This window comes from Symphalangus syndactylus, chromosome 1, assembly GCF_028878055.3.
Source record: "Symphalangus syndactylus isolate Jambi chromosome 1, NHGRI_mSymSyn1-v2.1_pri, whole genome shotgun sequence".
Taxonomy (NCBI): Eukaryota; Metazoa; Chordata; class Mammalia; order Primates; family Hylobatidae; genus Symphalangus; species Symphalangus syndactylus.
In genome coordinates, this window is record NC_072423.2 from 104,594,618 (window position 1) to 104,614,036 (window position 19,419).

General features: G+C 40.3%; 1 protein-coding gene across 7 annotated transcripts in view; it reads left to right on the top strand.

Moving 5' to 3' along the window:
• Positions 1 to 19,419, top strand: part of ERC2 (ELKS/RAB6-interacting/CAST family member 2) — a 980,330-nt gene that overhangs the window by 163,127 nt on the left and 797,784 nt on the right. For 4 of the 7 annotated variants that reach the window (XM_063645317.1, XM_063645323.1, XM_063645319.1 and 1 more), the window contains exons 3-4: positions 11,755 to 11,778; positions 12,425 to 12,841. In XM_063645317.1, coding sequence (XP_063501387.1) covers positions 11,755 to 11,778; positions 12,425 to 12,841 — 441 coding nt within the window. The remainder of the gene's footprint in view (positions 1 to 11,754; positions 11,779 to 12,424; positions 12,842 to 19,419) is intronic. The other 3 variants (XM_055273720.2, XM_055273741.2, XM_055273751.2) reach the window with 1 other exon arrangement.

Genomic DNA, 19,419 nt, shown 5'->3' on the forward strand with positions numbered 1-19,419 from the left:
AGAAGTAGAGCAGGCCAAGTTGTCTGCAAAGAGATTCTGTTTTCTTTGAAAGAGTTATGGTAAGTACTTGCTTGAGAAGGAGTATTGATTTATTAAAAAAAAAAACTTCACGACTTTTGGATATAAGCCAATTCATATTTTTATATAGCTTGGAGACGGTTTTCATAGCAATGAAACCCTAAGCTGCTTTACAGTGCAAAACTTTATCATTTTTGTTTTTTCCCCATAGTGTGGAAAAGAGCTTAAGGTCACACAATTTTTCAAACCTGCCAGGAACTCATATTTTCCATATTTGGAGATAAGACACAGTAGATTCTAAACATCCGGCTATTCCCTATTTAAATAATTGTGTGTTCCATGCACATCATACATATATAATTATATTTTTATTCTAGTTACCTTTTTGTGTTTTAGACATTCTGAGATCTGGATTGGATTCTGACTCCAGTAGCTATTGGAAGTCACTCTTATAAACGTTGGCCAAGGCAAAGTTTATTTTTTCTTCTTTTTTGTATAAACTCAAGTAAGGCTTAGTTTCTTGTATTTTCATTGTAACTTTTTTCAGAACTGAATGAATATAGGAGCTTATATGAGTTGTTCAAAATGAAATTCTGTAGTATTTTTAGAGCAGGGGAGACTGTAGAATTGGCTGGAGGAAACCTCAATTTTAGACACTGGCCTGTATCTGCTAATGATGTGATTGCAGTCAAATCCCTTAAGCCACCCCAATTTATGCTCTTGTGAAGTGGACATAGTGTTGGCAGCTTTGGAACAGTATTGTCAGATGAGTGAGTGGTGGATGTGAGGCATTTGAGTTTTGACGGAGAGGACAGGACAGAGTAATCCAAGGTTAAGGACACTCTCTGCACCCCAATCCCCTCAGTCTAGTTATAGCTAAGCAAATAGGAATGGAAACCTGTTCTCTCTGAAATTGTTCCCTTGTGCCGACGGTCTGGTGAGACAGTTTCCCTCTGGTCCTCTCACCTTTCTTCTATACTTCATTATGAAAATTAGAAACTATCCTTGAGAAGGGTCATTCTGTATGTGTGTGTGTGTGCTTATGCAAGTGTGTGTATAGTGAATACATGATTATATGATACATGATAATAGAACCCTTCCTTTCCACTACTCCCCCACGTATTAACATCTGCAGAATGCTGTCCTAGGGAATGTACTTGGGGAAACACTATTGAAACACAGTCTGGTAAAAGCCATGAGGATGCTTAATGTTTCAGTGGCCTGATTGGTTAAAGAAGTACACCAGGTTAATGGTCTTGGCATTTTGGCTCCAATGTCACCAGTATTTGAAGTTGAGGATTCGCTTTTCTTGAGGGCTTGTCTAGAGGAACACACAGTGTTTCACTGAAGCCTTTGAATAACATTGTGAGGTCTACACTATTATCCCCAGTTTGCAGATGACCGAACTATGGCTTAGGGGAGGTTCAGTAACTGAGCTCTGGTAATCGAGAGACTCTCAGCCAATATTCCTCAAAACCCATACTTTCCTCCCTACACTGTAACTGTGCACTGTATGGGAAAGATAAATCGAGATAAGACACAAGGACTCAGGTTGCATCTTTGCTTTGGAAAGGCAAAAGAATATATACATTTTTCTTGTTGACCTGGTAGGTGATGATTTCAGGTGCTGCTGATGTTGAAGTTGGCTTCTCATTCTTTGTGAATTCACTTTAGGAGCCATGTGCAGACATTTTCTAGCCAAACATCATGATTATGAGACTATATCCTACACCCCCTGCCCTTGGTAGGCCACCTTCCTGTCTGGATCCTGTGATAATCCATCAGTGCACCTCTGCCCCAGGGCCAGTGTGTATCACAGTGCCCTGGCTCTGGCCTCTGATTCAACCATGCAGGGTGAAGGAGGATGGCTGTAGGCACAGGCTCTGCTGATAAGTGCGGAGTGATGCTGAGCATATTCTGAGCTCATGCTTGCCACTGAAGTTACGATTTATGTGTACTCTGTGACGTAAGGTAGGTCTTGCATCCCTGTTTTACAGATGAGGAATCTGAGATTCAGAGATGCTAAGACACTTTCTCAAGATCACACAGCTTGAAAGTGATAGGGCTGGGATTGGAACCAGGCAGCCTGGCTCCAGAGTCTGGGCTGTTACACACTATATTACACTGCTCCCACAGGTTCATCCAAGGAGATTATTCTATGCTGTTGGATAGGTACAAAAGAACACGTATGTAAATTATGGTATATAATACTGACATGAACACCTGGAGAGCCTCCCTGCCCCACCTGAGAAAATTACCCATCCTGTTGATGTTACACATGAGTGCTTCTCAGCTTCTGTTTCTTCTTCTGTGTTATGATAATCATGCCCTTGAACCTTGTCTAAGTGGGATGATGTTGTATATATTCTCTCTTTTTACTTCTTCCACTCAATATTCTTTTAAGATAAATTCCTGTTGCATGTAGCTGTCATTTGTTCTTTTGCACAATAATCTAACATCCCATTACATGCATATGTCATAATTTATCTGTTTTTTCCTGTTGATGGATTATTTCTAGTTTTTGCTATTAGGAATAGTGCTGTACTGAATGTTCTTGTATGTGTCTGTTGTGCTCATGTACAAGTATTTCTTTAGGGCAGGGGCCTGCAGACTTTTTCTGTAAAGAGCCAGTTAGTAAATATTTTAGATTTCATGGGGCATATGGTATCTGCTGCTTGACTCGCAATTGTACTACAAAAGTAGCAATAGACAATATATAAGACTGGGAGCCGTGGCTCACGCCTGTAATCCCATCACTTTGGGAGGCTGAGGCGGAGGATCACTTGAGGTCAAGAGTTCGAGAACAGCCTGGGCAACACGGAGAAACCCTGTCTCTATTAAAAATACAAAAGTTAGCCAGCATGGTGGTGCATGCCTGTAGTCCCAGCTACTTGGGAGGCTGAGGCATGAGACTCGTTTGAACCCGGGAGGTGGAGGATGCAGTGAGCTGAGATCGCACCAGTACACTCCAACCCATGCCACAGAGTGAGACTTCGTCTCAAAAAAAAAAAAAAAAAAAAAAGATATATATGTCAATGGATATGGCTGTGTTCCAATAAAACTTTATTTACAAAAGCAGGCAAAAGGCCAGATTTGGCCTTAGGCCGTAGTTTGCTATCCCCAGCTTCAGGTATGTACCTAAGGGTAAAATTTCTGGGTGAAGATATGCATGGTTAGTTCTTGCATTGTTGCACTAGTTTACGTGCAGCAGCACCTGTATTAGGAGTTCTTATTGATCAACATCCTTGTCAGTACTTGCTATTGTTATTTATTTTTGCTGCTGCTATTATGATTATTAGTGTGTGTGTGTGTGTGTGTGTGTGTGTGTGTGTGTGTGTGTGTGGCTAAGAGAGTGGGGTATAAAATGCTTTCTTGTGGCTTCCATATGGCTCATGTGGTTTTCTGATTACTAATAAGATTGAACATCTTTTCATATGTTTATTGGCTGATCGTATTTCCTGTTCTGTGAAATGCCTGCTCATTTCTTTTGTGCATTTTTCAATTAACTGTTGGTATTTTTTTATTGAATTATAGGGATTCTATGTATATTCTTGATAATAATTTTTTGTCATTTTAATATATTGCAAACATCATCTCTCAACTGTGGATTGTTTTTTCATTCTGTTTATAGTATCTTTTGTTGAACAGAAATTCCTAATTTTAACATTGTCAAATGTACTACTCTTCTTTTTATGGCTACATTTTTTGTGCCCTGCTGATAAGGAAATAACTTTCTTATTTTTAATAATTTATAGATTCTTTTGGGTTTTCTAAGTAGAAAACCACATAATACAATTGATGATAATAGAACTTTTCTTCTTTTGAATTATTATTTTTTCTGCTTATTTTCTGGTCTTACTGTCCTAACTTAAGCCTCCAGCAGAAGGCTGATGCAACATTCTACAAGTGGTGCTGCTAATGGCGTAATTTTATTCCTCATTTTAAGGGGCATGCTTCTAACATTTACCATGAAGAATGATACTGTCAGTTTGCAGCAGATATACTCTATAAGTTAAAGAAATTCCTCTTTATTCCTAGTTTGTAACAATTTTTAGAAAACACTAAGACTTTATATCTTGAGCTGATCATAATTATTTTTCGTCTTTACTCTGTCAACGTTATTTATAGAATACTTTGACTAATGCTGAAGTATCCTCTAATTCCTATAAGAAACACATCTTGGTCATGATGTATTACCTTTTTAATATACCCCTGTATTCTACTTGCTAATAATACTCATCATCTAAGTGTGAAGTTTGGACTAGAAGTTACCTTTCTTGTATAGTTCATGCCTAGCTTTGGTGTCAAGATGATCAAGTTTCACAGAATGAAGACTTTCCATTTATCTGAAAGTTTTTGCAAATTGGAATCACCTGGGCTTTCTTTGCAGGAAGAGTTTTAAAATTCTGATTCTATTTATTTAATAGCTGCAGAACTCTTCAGGATTTCTGTTTCTTCTAGAGTGAGATTATGTAAGATATGACTAGTCGTTTGTCCATTTTCTTGACATTTCAAAATTTGTTGGCCCAAAGTTAACAGTATTTTCATATCATCTTTTAAATATTTCCTGTGTGTACTCATTTCTGAAGAGGTTTGTTTTATTAGTCATTTCAAAGAACCATCATTTTGCTTTGTGGCTTATCTCCATTGTGTCTTTGTTCACTAGTTTTCTCTTTTTTCTTACCCCATCTGTTAGGTTTCACTTTAAATACTTTATTTTTCATTGCTGTATATTTTTGTTCTTTTTCAGATCTGGTTGATAATTTTGGAGAGTCACTTTTCCATGCTGATTCTTCAATTCTATATTTCTGCTAAAATATTTATTTATTTTCTTAAACATTTCAAAAACACCTTATATTCTGCATATGGCCATCACTCGTGGAAGTTTCCTTGTGTCTGTGGTAATTTTTTATTGTAAGCTTGTATTTCATTAATCTGAGTTTTTTGGACTCCTGAGGGCTTTTGTTCTCTGCCTCATCACCTCTCCCAGTCCTTGTCCACCCACTGCCTGTCCCCCTTACAAGGATTTGCATTTACATCTGTTAGGCGCCAGGGGGCACTTAGGTCCACATTCACCCCTTCTGCAAATATGGGCTTGCTGGAAGAATCTCAGTTCCCTCGCTTCAGTGAGTCCCAGTTTGCTCTCTCAAGCTCAGTGCTTGGATTGGCATTTGCTCCTTATAAGAAGAGGAAGAGAGACCAGAGAGTGCTCTCCCCCACAACCCCTCCCTTGGAGATTTCCCTTACTTACTTGTAAGCTCAACTGTGCTTTGAAAAGTATATTTGCTTTTATCTAGCTGTAGTGTAGAGGAGGGCCTATCAGAAAATGCAGTCTCCTGGAAGCCTAGAAACAGAAGTCATCATGACCTCCTTCATTGTCCTGGGATGGTATCCCAGAGCTGCATGTTTGAAACCGGGAATAAATTGGACACACCAAGCTATTTATCTCCCTTTCCATTTGCCTATTTTTAATGCACAGATGAGTCATTTTAAGCTTTTTCCCTTTTGTGGACTGGAGATGGGGCTAGTCTTTACTATCCAGGGGAGACTTTAAAGTATGCAACTAAGTTTGGAAGAAGGCTAAACAGGATTGGGTTAAAAGCCAAGTATCAGGATAAATGTAAAACATTCTATTTGTGCTTCTAGCAAAGTGACTGCAGACAGCATCCTGGATTCCCATTGTCACAGTTGCTTTACTTTCCTCCAGGGTATCTTTCCAGTGGCAGACAGTGGAGAATGGAGTTTGCCTTTTGAATTTTGAATCTTTGCAGACAACTGGAGAATGATCCCAGAAACAGGGTGGCGAGTAAAAACCTTTCTGAGCCCTCATTCAACCACAGACTCACTTTGCACTTGAGAATTAGCTGTTTTGCCATAAGTGCTAAGCTGTGCTGTAAGTGCTAAGGTGACAGCAGTTGGACTGGGACCCAGGCACGAGATTGGATCACCTGGTAATGTCCTTTCCTAATGCAAGTGGGTATTGGAAGGTCTCTGTCCTGATGTGCAGTGGAATGGAAGCCACAGAAAGAATGACTGAAGCTTTCAGAAGTTGAGACCACAGGGATGCCTGGGAGATTCCAAAGAGATGGCCCTAGAATACAGCCATGCAAATTCTGGTTTGTAGGTACTTGCTGTAGGTAACAAGATGAAATGAATGCCAGTGGAGTTTGGGTGACTGTCTTAAAAGAAGTGTGTTTTCATAGTTGGGAAAGGGTAGATGATTTGGTTTGAAGGAACCCCCTCTGGAGGAGGAAATTGAAAATTGCAGTTTTTCGTACCTTTCACTCATAGAGAAGGTGCTGTGGCTTTGCTAGAGCATTCACTTGTATTGTATCCTGGTCCTTTAGAGCTAGTTTTTATTGAATATGTCTTCTAATGTTTACACAGTCTAATTCTGAGTACTTAGAAAAGAAGTCTTCAATAAATTGTCCTTGGATCATTCCATGTGATTTAACTTCTGGATAGGACCCAGTGACATGGAAGTGAAGTGACTTAGGTATCTCTCATCCTCCTTGTCAGAGACACCATGGCCATTTCCTACATTGTCAAAGTGTACAGTTGTCAAAGTTCCTAGTCAAAGTGTACAGTTACCCCATTTTGGTCTACTCTTAGGGTTATTGAAATACATACCAGTATTGAGTCCAGGATCCCAGAAACCCGGATTCTGGCTTTGTCAGTGTGTATCTGCTCTTGAGCCTGTCATTTAATCTGTGTGGATACAATTTTCTTGTTTATAAAATGAGGTTAACAAGGCAGTCTTTAAGGTTTCTTTGAGTTCTGAATGTTCCTATTCCCTGGCAGCAGATAGTTTATGTCTTTCAGAATATAGTTTTTTGTTGCTATTGTCACCGCAGCATATCCTAATCCTATCCTGATTGATGTCTTACTCTGCATGTGGTACTTTCTAGAGCTTTATATGTATTAACTCATTTAATCCCCATTAAATAATTTATCCTCATTAAATTTAATGATTCCAAGGTAGCAGGAATTACTACTCTCCTCCTTTTACAAATGAGGAGACCGAGGCACAGAAAGGTTATCAATTTCTATGGATTATTTCTCTTATTATATTTTATAATTGAAATTGTCTATGTTAAATACATAAATGAAAATCTGGTATTTTTTTTTTTTTTTTTTTTTTTTTTTAGATACAGGGTCTCCCTGTGTTGCCCAGGCTGGTCTTGAACTCTTGGGCTCCAGTGGTCCTCTCAGCCTCCCGAGTAGCTGGGACTATAGGCATATGCCACTGTGCCCAGCTTGGTAAATGAGTTTTGAAACTTGATTGAGTTGAATTGCTAAAAAGTAGAACAATGAGAAAGAAGAGAGTAGGAGGGAGAGAGAAGAGGGGAGAGGCAGGATGGATAAGATTACTTCACATCCCCTCCCCGTCTTCAAGTATGTAAAGCGAAAGGATGATCAAGGATCTACAAGGTATGTATTTTCCTCAAAAATGTTTTTTGTAGGAACAAGATTCCTATTTGATTTTGAATATCTTAAAAGAAAATGAAAACTAAAATAAAATGAAAAATTAAAAGAAAATGAAAAATATAAACATGAATTTGAGAAAATTTTGAACACTAAATTTTATGCTGATTATGAGATTGCTTCATCATGCTGAAGTCATTTAGTGACTAACAGTGTGACTACCTGAAAAATAGATTTTGCTTCTTAATAAATGTACAGCCTGGAAGCATCCATCGTAACCACTTCTGAATAAGGAACAGCCTGGTTAGGATGGCTAATTCTTTCTTTTTAAATAGATATGGGGTCTCTCTATGTTGCCCAGGCTAGTCTTGAGCTCCTGGCCTCAAGTCATCTCCCATTTTGATCTCCCGAAGTGCTGAGATTACAGGTGTGAGCCACCACACCCAGCCAAGATGGCTAATTCTTATTTTTGAGAATTTCTATTTCTGTTATAAATGCCTGCCTGTCTGCTTTTACTACTTCTCCGCTCCCCATCCTTTTCTCCTGCCATCTTGAAGCATTTGTGCCAATTCAGAGGCCAATGATGTCGTGGTTTGAACAGGGGCATTGGGGTCAAAGTGTCTGGATGAACACCTGTGGCTGTACCACTTACGTAGGTGGGTGACTGGGAGCAGGTTACTTAAGTACTTTGTGTCCCCATTTTCTTATGCATTAAATGGAGATCATAACAGTTGCTACCTTTTAGGGTGGTTCTGAGGATTAAGACACCTTAGGACCATGCATGGCAAGTGGTATTACAAATGATATACAGATTTTTGCTTTTACTGTTTCTTAATAGATCTGGTCTGTCTTTACCTCTTTGCTTTTACAGTTTCTCTTCTCTTTCCATCATTCTTCACAGGGATGACTCTCATTTGCCCTTCAAATAAGACACAGTTTATTGGTGGCCACTTGGTTTGGGATGTTTTCCTACATGCCCCTAGCCTAGGTTCCCTCCTCTCTGCATTTCTAGCCACCTGGTTATGACTTCTGTTGTAACCCTCATGACATAGTGTTGCTCCTCTTGCTTTACTTGTCCACATGGACTTTGAACGTGGGCTATTTTTTTCTTTTGTTTTTCTTTTTTTTTTTTTTTTTGTATTTCGTGAGTATGAGGGAGATACTCAGTAACTGTATATTGAATGGGTAAATGGACCAATTTTCCCTCCATTCTCCTCTCCTCCCTTTCTTCTTTCCTGCTTTTCTTCTTTCTTATCTTCCTTCCTTTCTACCATCCTTCCTCCCTCCCATTGCTGTCAAACCTGGCACTTGCCACCTTATCTTCATTATTGCCCACAGGAACCCTATGGTAGGCATTATGATTATCCCCACTGTGCAGATGTGGGGACAAAGGATCAGGGCAATAAGGAAGGTGTCCATTCAAAAGGGCAGCTCCCTCACAGAGTGGTCTTTCCAATGTTGCTGTTTCTGTTCAAAGCATTTGGCAGTTTTTCTTTGGAATTTCCTTCTGGCTGGTTTATGAATCTTAAGAAAACCAATCTTATTTTTGGTCACGCTCAGAAAAGATCTTTTCCTTTGTGATCATCCCAATTCATGATGTTTGACTCCAGATAAACTTGGATCATCTCAGAAATCCAAGCCACCTTCAAAGGACAAACATTTGCCATGATCAAGAATATTTAAATGACGGCTGGACACAGTGGCTCACAAGTGTAGTCCCAGCCCTTTGGGGGGCTGAGGCAGGTGGATCACTTGAGCTCAGGAGTTTGAGACCAGCCTGGGCAACATGGTGATACCTCATCTCTACAAAAAATACAAAAATTAGCTGAGTGTGGTGGCGCACACCTATAGTCCCAGCTATTCGGGCGGCTGAGGTGGGAGGATCACTTGAACCCAGAAGGTGGAGGTTACAGTGAGCCAAGATCATGCCACTGCACTTCAGCCTGGGGACAGAGTAAGACTCTGTCTCAAAAAAAAAAAAAAAAAATCTATCATCTGGGCGCGGTGGCTCACGCCTGTAATCCCAGCACTTTGGGAGGCCAAGGCGGGCGGATCACGAGGTCAGGAGATCGAGACCATCCTGGATAACACAGTGAAACCCCGTCTCTATTAAAAATACAAAAAAATTAGCTGGGCGTGGTGGTGGGCGCCTGTAGTCCCAGCTACTTGGGAGGCTGAGGCAGCAGAAAGGCATGAACCTGGGAGGCGGAGCTTGCAGTGAGCTGAGATCGTGCCACTGCACTCCAGCCTGGGCGACAGAGTGAGACTGTCTCAAAAAAACAAAAAACAAAAAAAAACCTATCTATCTAGCCATACATACATATATATATATATACATATACATATATACATATATATAAAATGCCTCAAAGACAGTTGCCAAAGCACTCTTTCAAGAGTCTTGGCTGTAGCTGCATCTCTGGGCTGAAGGCTGCAGATACTCCTGTGGACTTCGTTCTAATGTGGTTTAAGGACAGTGGGCTGGTAGAGGAAGGTTAGATTACTTTATGGTCCCACCTCATGATTTCTGTGACAACTTTGTTGATATATAATTTATGTACCATACAATTCACTCATTTACAGTGTGAAATTCATTGGTTTTAGTATATTCACAAAGTGGTGCAAAGGACACCCCTATCTAACTTGAGAACATTTTCATCACCCCAGAAGATGCCCCATACACTTTAGAGTCCCCCCATTTCCTCCACACCCCCCAGCAATCACTAATTTATTTTCTCTCTATGGGTATGTTTATTCTGGACATTCTATTAGTGGAATCATACAATATGTGGTCTTTTGTGACTGGTTTCTTTCACATGGCATAATGTTTTCAGATTTATCCATGTTATCCTGTATGTCAGCACTTCATTCCTTTTTATGGCTGAATAATATTCCATTAAATTGATATACTAGATTTCATCCATTCACCAGTTGATTGACAAATTGGTTGTTAACACTTTTTGACTAATATGAATGTTGCTGCTGTGAATATTTGTGTCTGAGTCAACTGATGAATGGATACATAAAATGTGGTATATTCGTTCAATAGAATACTGTTCAGCCATAAAAAGGAACGAAGTACAGATACACACTACCACATGGATAAACCTTGGAAACATGCTAAGTGAAAGAAACCACTTATTGCATGATACCATTGATATGAAAGGTCCATAACAGGCATAAAGACAGAAAGTAAATCAGTGGTTACCAGGGCCTGGGGAAAGGGAGGGAGATGGGGAATGACTGCTAAAGGGCATGAGGTATCTCTGAGGTAATGTTAAAAAATTTATTGTGTTGATGGTTGCACAACTTTGTATGTTACACTTGATAGGGGAGCATTGTATTAAAAATGAATAACCTCCATCATTAAATACATATCAGTTTCTTTCTCTGCATTCAATACCCTGTGAGGCACTGTGGTATACAGATGAGAATGCTCTAATAATTTCTCAAGGGACATTCATAAATGGGAATATGAATCGGATACCCAGAAACAGTATAATCAAGATGATGCATCACCCAGTGCTCGTTTCTGGGTGTAGTCCACACTCGGAAAGATCTCAATACCTCTGAGTGTCAGCTATAGGAATTCAGAAAGATTTCAAAATGTTGACTGCTCCAATATTCGTATAACTTAGATATAGTATTACCCCATGCCTTACAATACTGTGAGTTCCCTGTGGGCAGGAGCTATGTATGTCCCTCTTGATTCCTGTGCTTAGCATTGTGTTCATTACACAAGCAGGATCATGTGTTTGGTGAATGAATAGCTGCTGGCTTGGAAGCATCTTGGCTTGTCCATAGGGATAGAAATGCCTTCAGGCTTGTGGCTGCCTTCTCTGACCAGCCTGGGGGTTTGTCCTATGGGGAAAGGTGTTGCCAAATTCACCAACTATCTTCAAGCACGGGTGCCTTTTTTCACATCTGATAACTATTTTGTTTCTCTGGTGCTTTCACTCTGACTTTGCTTAAAATGGTGACCCAAAATAACAGTTGCTTCCCTCTCTGGTAATACTTTCAAGACTTTTGGTTTCTGGGTCAGTGAGATTTAGGAAAACAAAAGGTGGGATAAACCTCAGGTTTGGTCTTTCTTTTTTTTTTTTTTTCCATGTCTATCAAACATCAATGCTATAAACTCCGTGTAGCTTATGGGTCTTTGCTGTAATTAGAATTTTTTTTCTTTTCTTTTCTTCTTCTGTGAAGGTACTTTATGTTGATTACGTTCTTTCTGTTAAGTATCCTTTGCTTGCACTGGACTTTTCTTTGTGTTGATTTTTTGCTCATTTTTTTTTCATTTCCCATGCTGTTCAGTTACTGGATGCCAGAAGAACCAAGGTTTGTCCACTCTTTGCAGCTTGTTTGTTCTGCTCTGTACAGCCTCACCTCCTTGTGTGTTTGAGTGTGTTTGTCTGTGCCTGCATTTATTCCCTTTTGCTTGCAGATGCAGTAATCCTGTTTACTAAACCTGTTCACAGCTTTATTTGTAAAAAATAAAGTCTTTGTTTGTGTCTACTTGTAGTGGATGCTATTATTTTCATTTTTAAATCAACACATGTTGATCATGGGAAATAATGGATAGTACAATAAAGAATACCTTAGGAAACAAGGAATACTGAGTCTGGAGCGTTCTGGGCATAAAGAAGGTGTGTTTGTGAAAGTTTCCCTCTAACCTTTTCCACTTCCTAAATTAAAACTCTGTAGATGTATAATTTCCCTTGTGATTGACACTAATCTATTGTTTCTGTGTATGTGTGCATTTCTCTTCTCCCAAGACATTCAGAAAGCATCATTGAATTAATCTCCCCCTCTCCATGTGCTGTCCCATGCTTCTGAAGTCACCGTGGAGGAATTCATGGCTGGCCCTCTGGACCTCATGATTAACATTCCATCTCCATAGTGTGGTGGCGGCAAGCGGCAGTTGACATTTTCATTGACTTTTTTTCCTTCTTTCTCCTCTCCCGCTCCATCTTTCTCACTGCAGCACCTACAGTTGACAATCCAGGCCCTTCAAGATGAGCTGCGAACCCAGAGAGACCTCAACCACCTCCTCCAGCAAGAGAGTGGCAACCGAGGAGCGGAGCACTTCACCATCGAGCTGACCGAGGAGAACTTCAGGCGACTCCAAGCTGAGCATGACAGGCAGGCTAAGGAGCTGTTCCTTTTGAGAAAGACATTAGAGGAAATGGAGCTGAGAATTGAAACGCAGAAGCAAACCCTCAATGCCCGAGATGAGTCAATTAAAAAACTTCTTGAGATGTTGCAAAGTAAAGGCTTGCCATCCAAAAGCCTGGAGGATGACAATGAGCGAACGCGGCGGATGGCAGAGGCTGAGTCTCAGGTCAGCCACTTGGAAGTGATTTTAGACCAGAAAGAGAAGGAAAACATACATCTTAGAGAGGTAAGAGCATTCACTGTATTTCCCCAAAGCCCTAATTTATAAGTGAAAATATGTTATCAAGTTATTTTCACAGGTTGGAAGATATCTACATCCTTAACAAAATTCCCTTTGTCATCTGCTTTATGACCTTCCTGCCGGCTGAAGACCATTAAACTGGAATTTTGTATTAGTCTTTGCTCACTGCACATGCATTCCATTATTATTCAACACATATCCACGATCCAAGCATATGCAAGGCATATCAACTCTAAGGTGGTTTATAAACAATTGCTTTCCCACAGGTGGCTGTGGTTTCAGAGTCTTTTAGGTATGGTACTATTCAGTTAGTTGTTTATCAAATATCACCTCTCTAAAGGAAAAAATAAATATGATTAGCAACACAATGACTCTAAATATTTTTATTACTGAATTGGGGATGAGATTTGCAGAAAGTAAAGCATATGGGGAAGAATGGTAAAATGCACAGACCAATTTTGAGTGTTTAGGGTTAAGATAATTTTTGTCTGCATTTACATTCGTCTAGGACAGAGTATTACAGGTTTTCTGAGTGTGTGTTTTGCCCTTAGTGGGTTAAATCATTTGAAGTCCTTCAGAGGCAGTCTCTCTGGCCTTTTACTACCATTCGGTGTTGGGATGCTCGTATATCTGAGAATATGTGGTTGGGTAGAGCTTAGAAAAAATGTGGATGACTGCCAAGGTTTGAAATTTTTATAGCAGTTCCTTGCCATTGTGGTGGATATGGACCTTAAAAGTATCATGCAGGCAAAACTGCTGTAGGGAGACATGGATCTCACAGAAAATAACAAGCAATAAAATGGCATTAAATATGTTTTCAAACTATTCTACAGCAATAAATGAAAATTCTAGAAGATATTTGCTTCTAGACCAAACTAGATTTCTTGGCAGTATGCCTGTTCAGATAGTGGTGCTTCTTGTGAGTCACTTGTTTGGTTGGTCAGAAGACATGGCTTCCATGTTGGGATTTGCAAAAGTGCAGATGCTTCCAGGAATTTGCTCTGATGTAGGTTATATTTGCCTAGAACATAGGAAAAGACTTTTTTGTCTGCAAATTTAATGTCCTCTACTCTTATTCTTCCTTGTTTTGTTTTAATGATACTTTACCAACATACTTGGGAAACCACATGGCTTGGTTTCATATTGAAAAGCTTAAAGAGATGTTTTGGTTGGGCCTGGTCTTCCCATCCATCTTCCAAGAGGGTGAATGTGGTGAGAAGACTTCCAAGATGGCCTCCAATAATCCCTACTGCTTGGAATTCACACCATTATATAATCCTCTTTCTTCGAGTATTGGTTGATCCTCATAACTTGCTCCTAAATGATAGAATATGGCAAAAGTAACAGAATGTCAATGTTATTTCCAGGGTTAGGTTACATAAGACTGTTACTTCCATCTTACTAGCAGACTCTATTGCCTTCATAGCTTGCATGCTTTGATGAAGCAAGCTGCCATGCGGAGAGGCCCATGTGGTAAGGAACTGAGGGTGGCCTCCAGCCAACACCCAGTAAGGAACAGAGGCACTCATTTCAACAGCCACAAAGAATGGAAACCTGGTAACAGCCATTTAGTGAGCTTGGAAGTGGATCCTTTCCAAGTCGAGCCTTCAGATAAGATGACAGGTCCTGGGCTGACGTCTGTCTTGATTGCAGGCTGTGAGAGACTGTGAAGCAGAGGAACCACTTAAGTTGTGCCTTGATTCCTGACCCACAGAAACTGTGAGATAATAAATGTGTACTGTTTTAAGCTGCTCAATTTTGAGGTAATTTGTTACACAGCAATAGATAGCAAATACAGTAGAGCAGAAAGTAATTTTCTCCATGTCTTACTTCATAGACCTCTCGTGTAGTTTACAGAAGAGGAGCAACAATTACTGGTATGTTGTTACTTGCATGTAGACTAACTGGATTTTGGAATTTTTCTTGTGTTATCTCAAAACTGCAGTTGATAGAGGATCACTATAGTTGGAAAAAGCTACTGTTTTATTTTGATGCCGAGGGGCAGCAAGGCTGTGATGCCAGAGAAATCTCCATCTGCAGCACCATTTCTCACTCCTTGTTGGGATCTTGTGGTCAGGGTGGAGTCATTCTTCTTCTGCAATTAGATTCTGCTCATTGATAGCAGTTACTAGATGGTGCCTTATGTGGCTGCTTCCATTTAAATGAATCTAAACACAATTCATCTTGGGTTTTCTGAGACTGGCTGGTTCTCACAATGGTCTGGTGTGGATATAGATCATGTTTAGATCCTTAAACACCAGTTTGAAAGCACACAGAAGGGGGTACAGAAAGTGCAGACCAATACATTCAACTAGTTTCCCTGAGTATCAGACCAAAGTGAGTAGGTAGCCCTTATTTTAGCTCATCAAGAGGGGGAGAATTTGGAAAATATATCTGTATATAAAAGACTCATTTTAAATTTGAACTCAACAAACAAGACTTGAAGGCCTGAAAGGATCATTCCCATGAGAAGGGTTGTACTGCCCTGCGAGAGCCATTTGTTAAATTCTCAGGAATCTCATGATCCTGGTGTTAAACCACACGTAGCCTGAAATTGGTCATATTTGGTGTATTTACACCATGGAAACTGGAAAATGCTACTCTTAGGGCCTACGTTCCCCATTCCCTTGCCGATTCCTGAAAGCCAGTTTACTAGCACACCTCTGAATGAATGTTGTGAAATGTTTACCTCTAATACAGCAAGAAGATACACCGTGGAGTCAGAATGTTACTTATTGGGAGAATTATGATTATGTGTGTATTAACCACTCACGGTTCCCCAAAAGTTTTCAAAATAGCATCTGTATGTGTCAGCTTATGTGTCAGGCATCATGAAGAATGCTTTACATTGATTCATACTGAATCATCTCATTCATTCATTCATTTATTCATTCATCCATCCATTCGTTCATTCATTAATCCATCCATTCATTCCTTCGTTGGATGAATACTTATTGAAGATCTGTTTTGGGATATAGCAACGATAAGTAACAAAATGTACCTTCATGGGGCTTACATTCTATTGGGGGAAAATAGATGACAATTTTGTGGTTAAATAGAGGCGTGTCATGAAGAAGAGAGTGAAGCACTAGTGATCTGGGTGGGGCTAATTTTATGTTGGGTTGTCAGGGAAGGCCTCTTGGAGGGGGTGACAGTATGAACTGAGACCTGCATAACCAAAAGGACCAGCCATGTGAGGATCTCAGAAGACTGTTCCACTCAGATGGAAAGGCCCATGGCCTAGGAGGTAGGTGCTGTTACTTTGCCCATCTTACCTGGGGGAACTGAGGGACAAACCCAATGTCACACTGCTAACAAATAGTGAAGCTAGTATTTGAATCAGCCTGACTCTGGAGTCTCAGCTCTTAAAACATTTTACTATGTCCCTTTTCTTTTTCTTTTTTTTTTGTGGGGGGGGGATATGGTCTCACTCCATCACCCAGGTTGGAGTACAGTAGCGCAGTCTCGGCTTACTGCAACCTCTACCTCCCAGGTTCAAGTGATCCTCCCACCTCAGCCTCCTGAATAGTTGGGACTACAGGCATGTGCCACGATACCTGGCTATTTTTTTTTTTTGTATTTTTGGTACAGACAGGGTTTCACCATGTTGCCCAGGCTAGTCTCCTGAGCTCAAGCGATCCGCCTGCCTCAGCCTTCCAAAGTGCTGGGATTACAGGTGTGAGCCACCATGCCTGGCCTACATCCCATTTCTAGAAGAAATTTTCCCCAAATTGTGCTTGGCAGAACAGCCATTTTGTGGGCTGTTGATATGTGTTATGAGAGAAAAAGGGTGGCAGTGCCAAGTGAACTTGGGGAAATGAGGGATTCCACAGAGTTACAGTCTCAGTCTTTAATATGCAAATATGCATTAGTCATTTCTAAGAAGGGGACCAGAGAAAGCAGAGCTTCTCAAACTTACATGACTTGCTTTTCTCTTTTTACACTGGTGTTCTTTGTAAGACATTTTTGAAAAATGCTATGCTAGAAAATAAAAAGTGCTTCTAATTAATAACCTACCAAATATGTAATAATATACAAATGGTTGTTTCCCACTGCCAAATAACTGGGTTATTTCCTTCATTAGTTATTTTATAAGGCAAAGTTTATTGCAAGCTATTTCCATATTCTCTACTGAGTTTTAGAATGTACTTTGTCAGGGTATTTTTTTTTTTTTTAGTAGAAAAATGTGTCTGACCACTTTTGTCATTATACCAGTAAGAATAACTTAGCTTGAATAAAGAAGTTGCCTGACCTCTGTTAATATAGATGAATCTAAAACAAGATTTAAAATGTACTTGAGGTTTAAGGTTCGGTGTGTTCCTGATTTCATTTTCATTATGCACAGTTTGAGTAGGTTGGGGCTAGGCAGTGTGAGGCTGGGGAATGGAGTGCTAGTGGTTTTATGATTCATTCTCAGGCAGAGGTGGTGGACCTCACATAAACCCCATCTCCTGGCCTTGTTCAGCTTATTGTTTTAGGAGATTTGGAGTTGGCAGGAGTTGCATATGGGGTGGGTTGCTTTAGTGTCTTATTGTCTTTTGGTGGTCTGGAAAAGGCTGAGTGTGAAACCACTTCTTTCTCTGGCAGGAAATAACAACAAAAAGGTTATGATCTCAACTTACTTGGAAGACCAAAACCATTGCCCAGGAACTCCAACTGATGTGCTAATGTGAGCCAAAGGGTTGGCCGAAACTCAGCATTACTCACTAGCATTGTCTGATGTATTTGGATGCAGGTTGATTTGATAAGACATTGTTTGACATGCTCATAGTTTACCTTGTTCTCTGACTTTTTCTGCAAAGAACATATTGTTCCATCTAGAAGTTTTAGTGATCAAGTATCTGAAACACTACTGATCTCATTAAAGAAAAAGAAATGGATTAATAGACCAAGATCCTCTTATACTTACCCTGCTTACTATTTTCTTGACTGGTCCTTAGAAGAGAGATAGGGGTCTTTGGACTTATCTCACTGTAAGATCTTGATGGGAAGGGGTATATGTTCTGCTGCTAATCCTATTGATCTGTGTTAATCCTTTTGGGCAACTTGCCCTTCTTTGTTAGCAGGGCCAGAAGAGCACCCAAGTCTTTACAGGCCACATTTGCTAACAACCCAGGACAAGCAAATCCCCCAGGAGACCTGGGCCTCCCTCTGTGCTGGGGGTGGGCAGACAGGAGAAAGAGGTAACATGAATTCTTGGTCTCCTGGTCTCCTTATCCAGGTTGAACCCAGGACAGTGGGAGATCCACCAAGGCAAAAGGTATTACCTGGAATTTCTTAAGCTTTCAGACCTTTACTGATGGCTCAAATTTGTCCTGTATAATCTCTGCCCAAACTTCTAAATGCCATTCCGGTCCCCCTTCTCAAAACCATATGGCTTCCTTAACACATGCTTGTCTCTAGTTCTGCTGACCTAAGCCATGATTTTGCTGATGCAGGCATTTCTAATTCTGACTCTACAGATTCAATGCATTCTATTTCTACCAACAAAGCTAATTACAGAAACTATTCCCAAACATATAAACATAACATTTTATATACACGATCTTTTACAAGGGCTGTTTCCTATACGTATTACAGAACTTAACAATTGCTCCCTATTTTAATACAGTAGTTTCTTACCTGATCAGTACATTGCATCAGTATTCCCAGACCTCAGATATTGCCAGTAGCTGCTCAATAAATATTGTAATGAGTGAAAAATTTGTTAAAAATATCTAGAGAATTACTCTGTGATTTATTTTGTCAATATCAGAAAAGTTCATAATGGTTGGTATGAGCTCCATTAAAAATGTTTTCTGCATCATTGCTCTATGTTTGGAGTGGAGGATAAACTGCAGGTAGCTTTAACTGGCAGTCTTCTTTCATTTTTTTCTAAATTGTGTTGGACATCATTGGGCATATGTTGAGCATCCATATGGAGGATGCTGTGGGAGTATCAGTGGCAATTTTGTGGTCTTGTTCAGAGATTCAGGTGAGCAATAAGAGGAACAGCTCATAATTATCAAGTCTTGTTCTATGCTAAGTAAATACTGTTGTCATCATGTGTATTACACAGATAGGGAAACAGAGGCAGAGTGAGGTAAGCAATTGCCTCCAGTCACACACTGCAAAAGCTGCAATCAAGAGTGGAAGCTGGGCAGTGTGACTCTAGACTCTATACCTGTCCCCATTGCATGCTACTGCTTCTTGGGGTGGTACACTGAGAGGCCTTGAATGGCATCCAAATGCCGTACAGCTTAAAGGCAGGAGAGCTGACAACTGGCTTCATCCACGGTAGAACCGGTCTTCAAGGCAGGAAGAATTTTAGCACATGGGGTTGGTGGGGAAGCATGATTGGAGAGGAGATGACTGAGTCAAATCACAGAGGTGGGAACTGTGGAGAGTTTGAGACATGGTGAGTTTAGAGCAGCTGAAAACTCTGCCTTTCAGTGGGGGAGGGAAATAAAGCTGAGCAGATGGTTTGGTCTCAGATCACCGAGGGCTCTGAGGACCAGACACGGGGAAGTGGCTTTACTCTGTGGGCTCTGGGGAGCCTTTGAAGGCATTTGGGCTGGAGAATG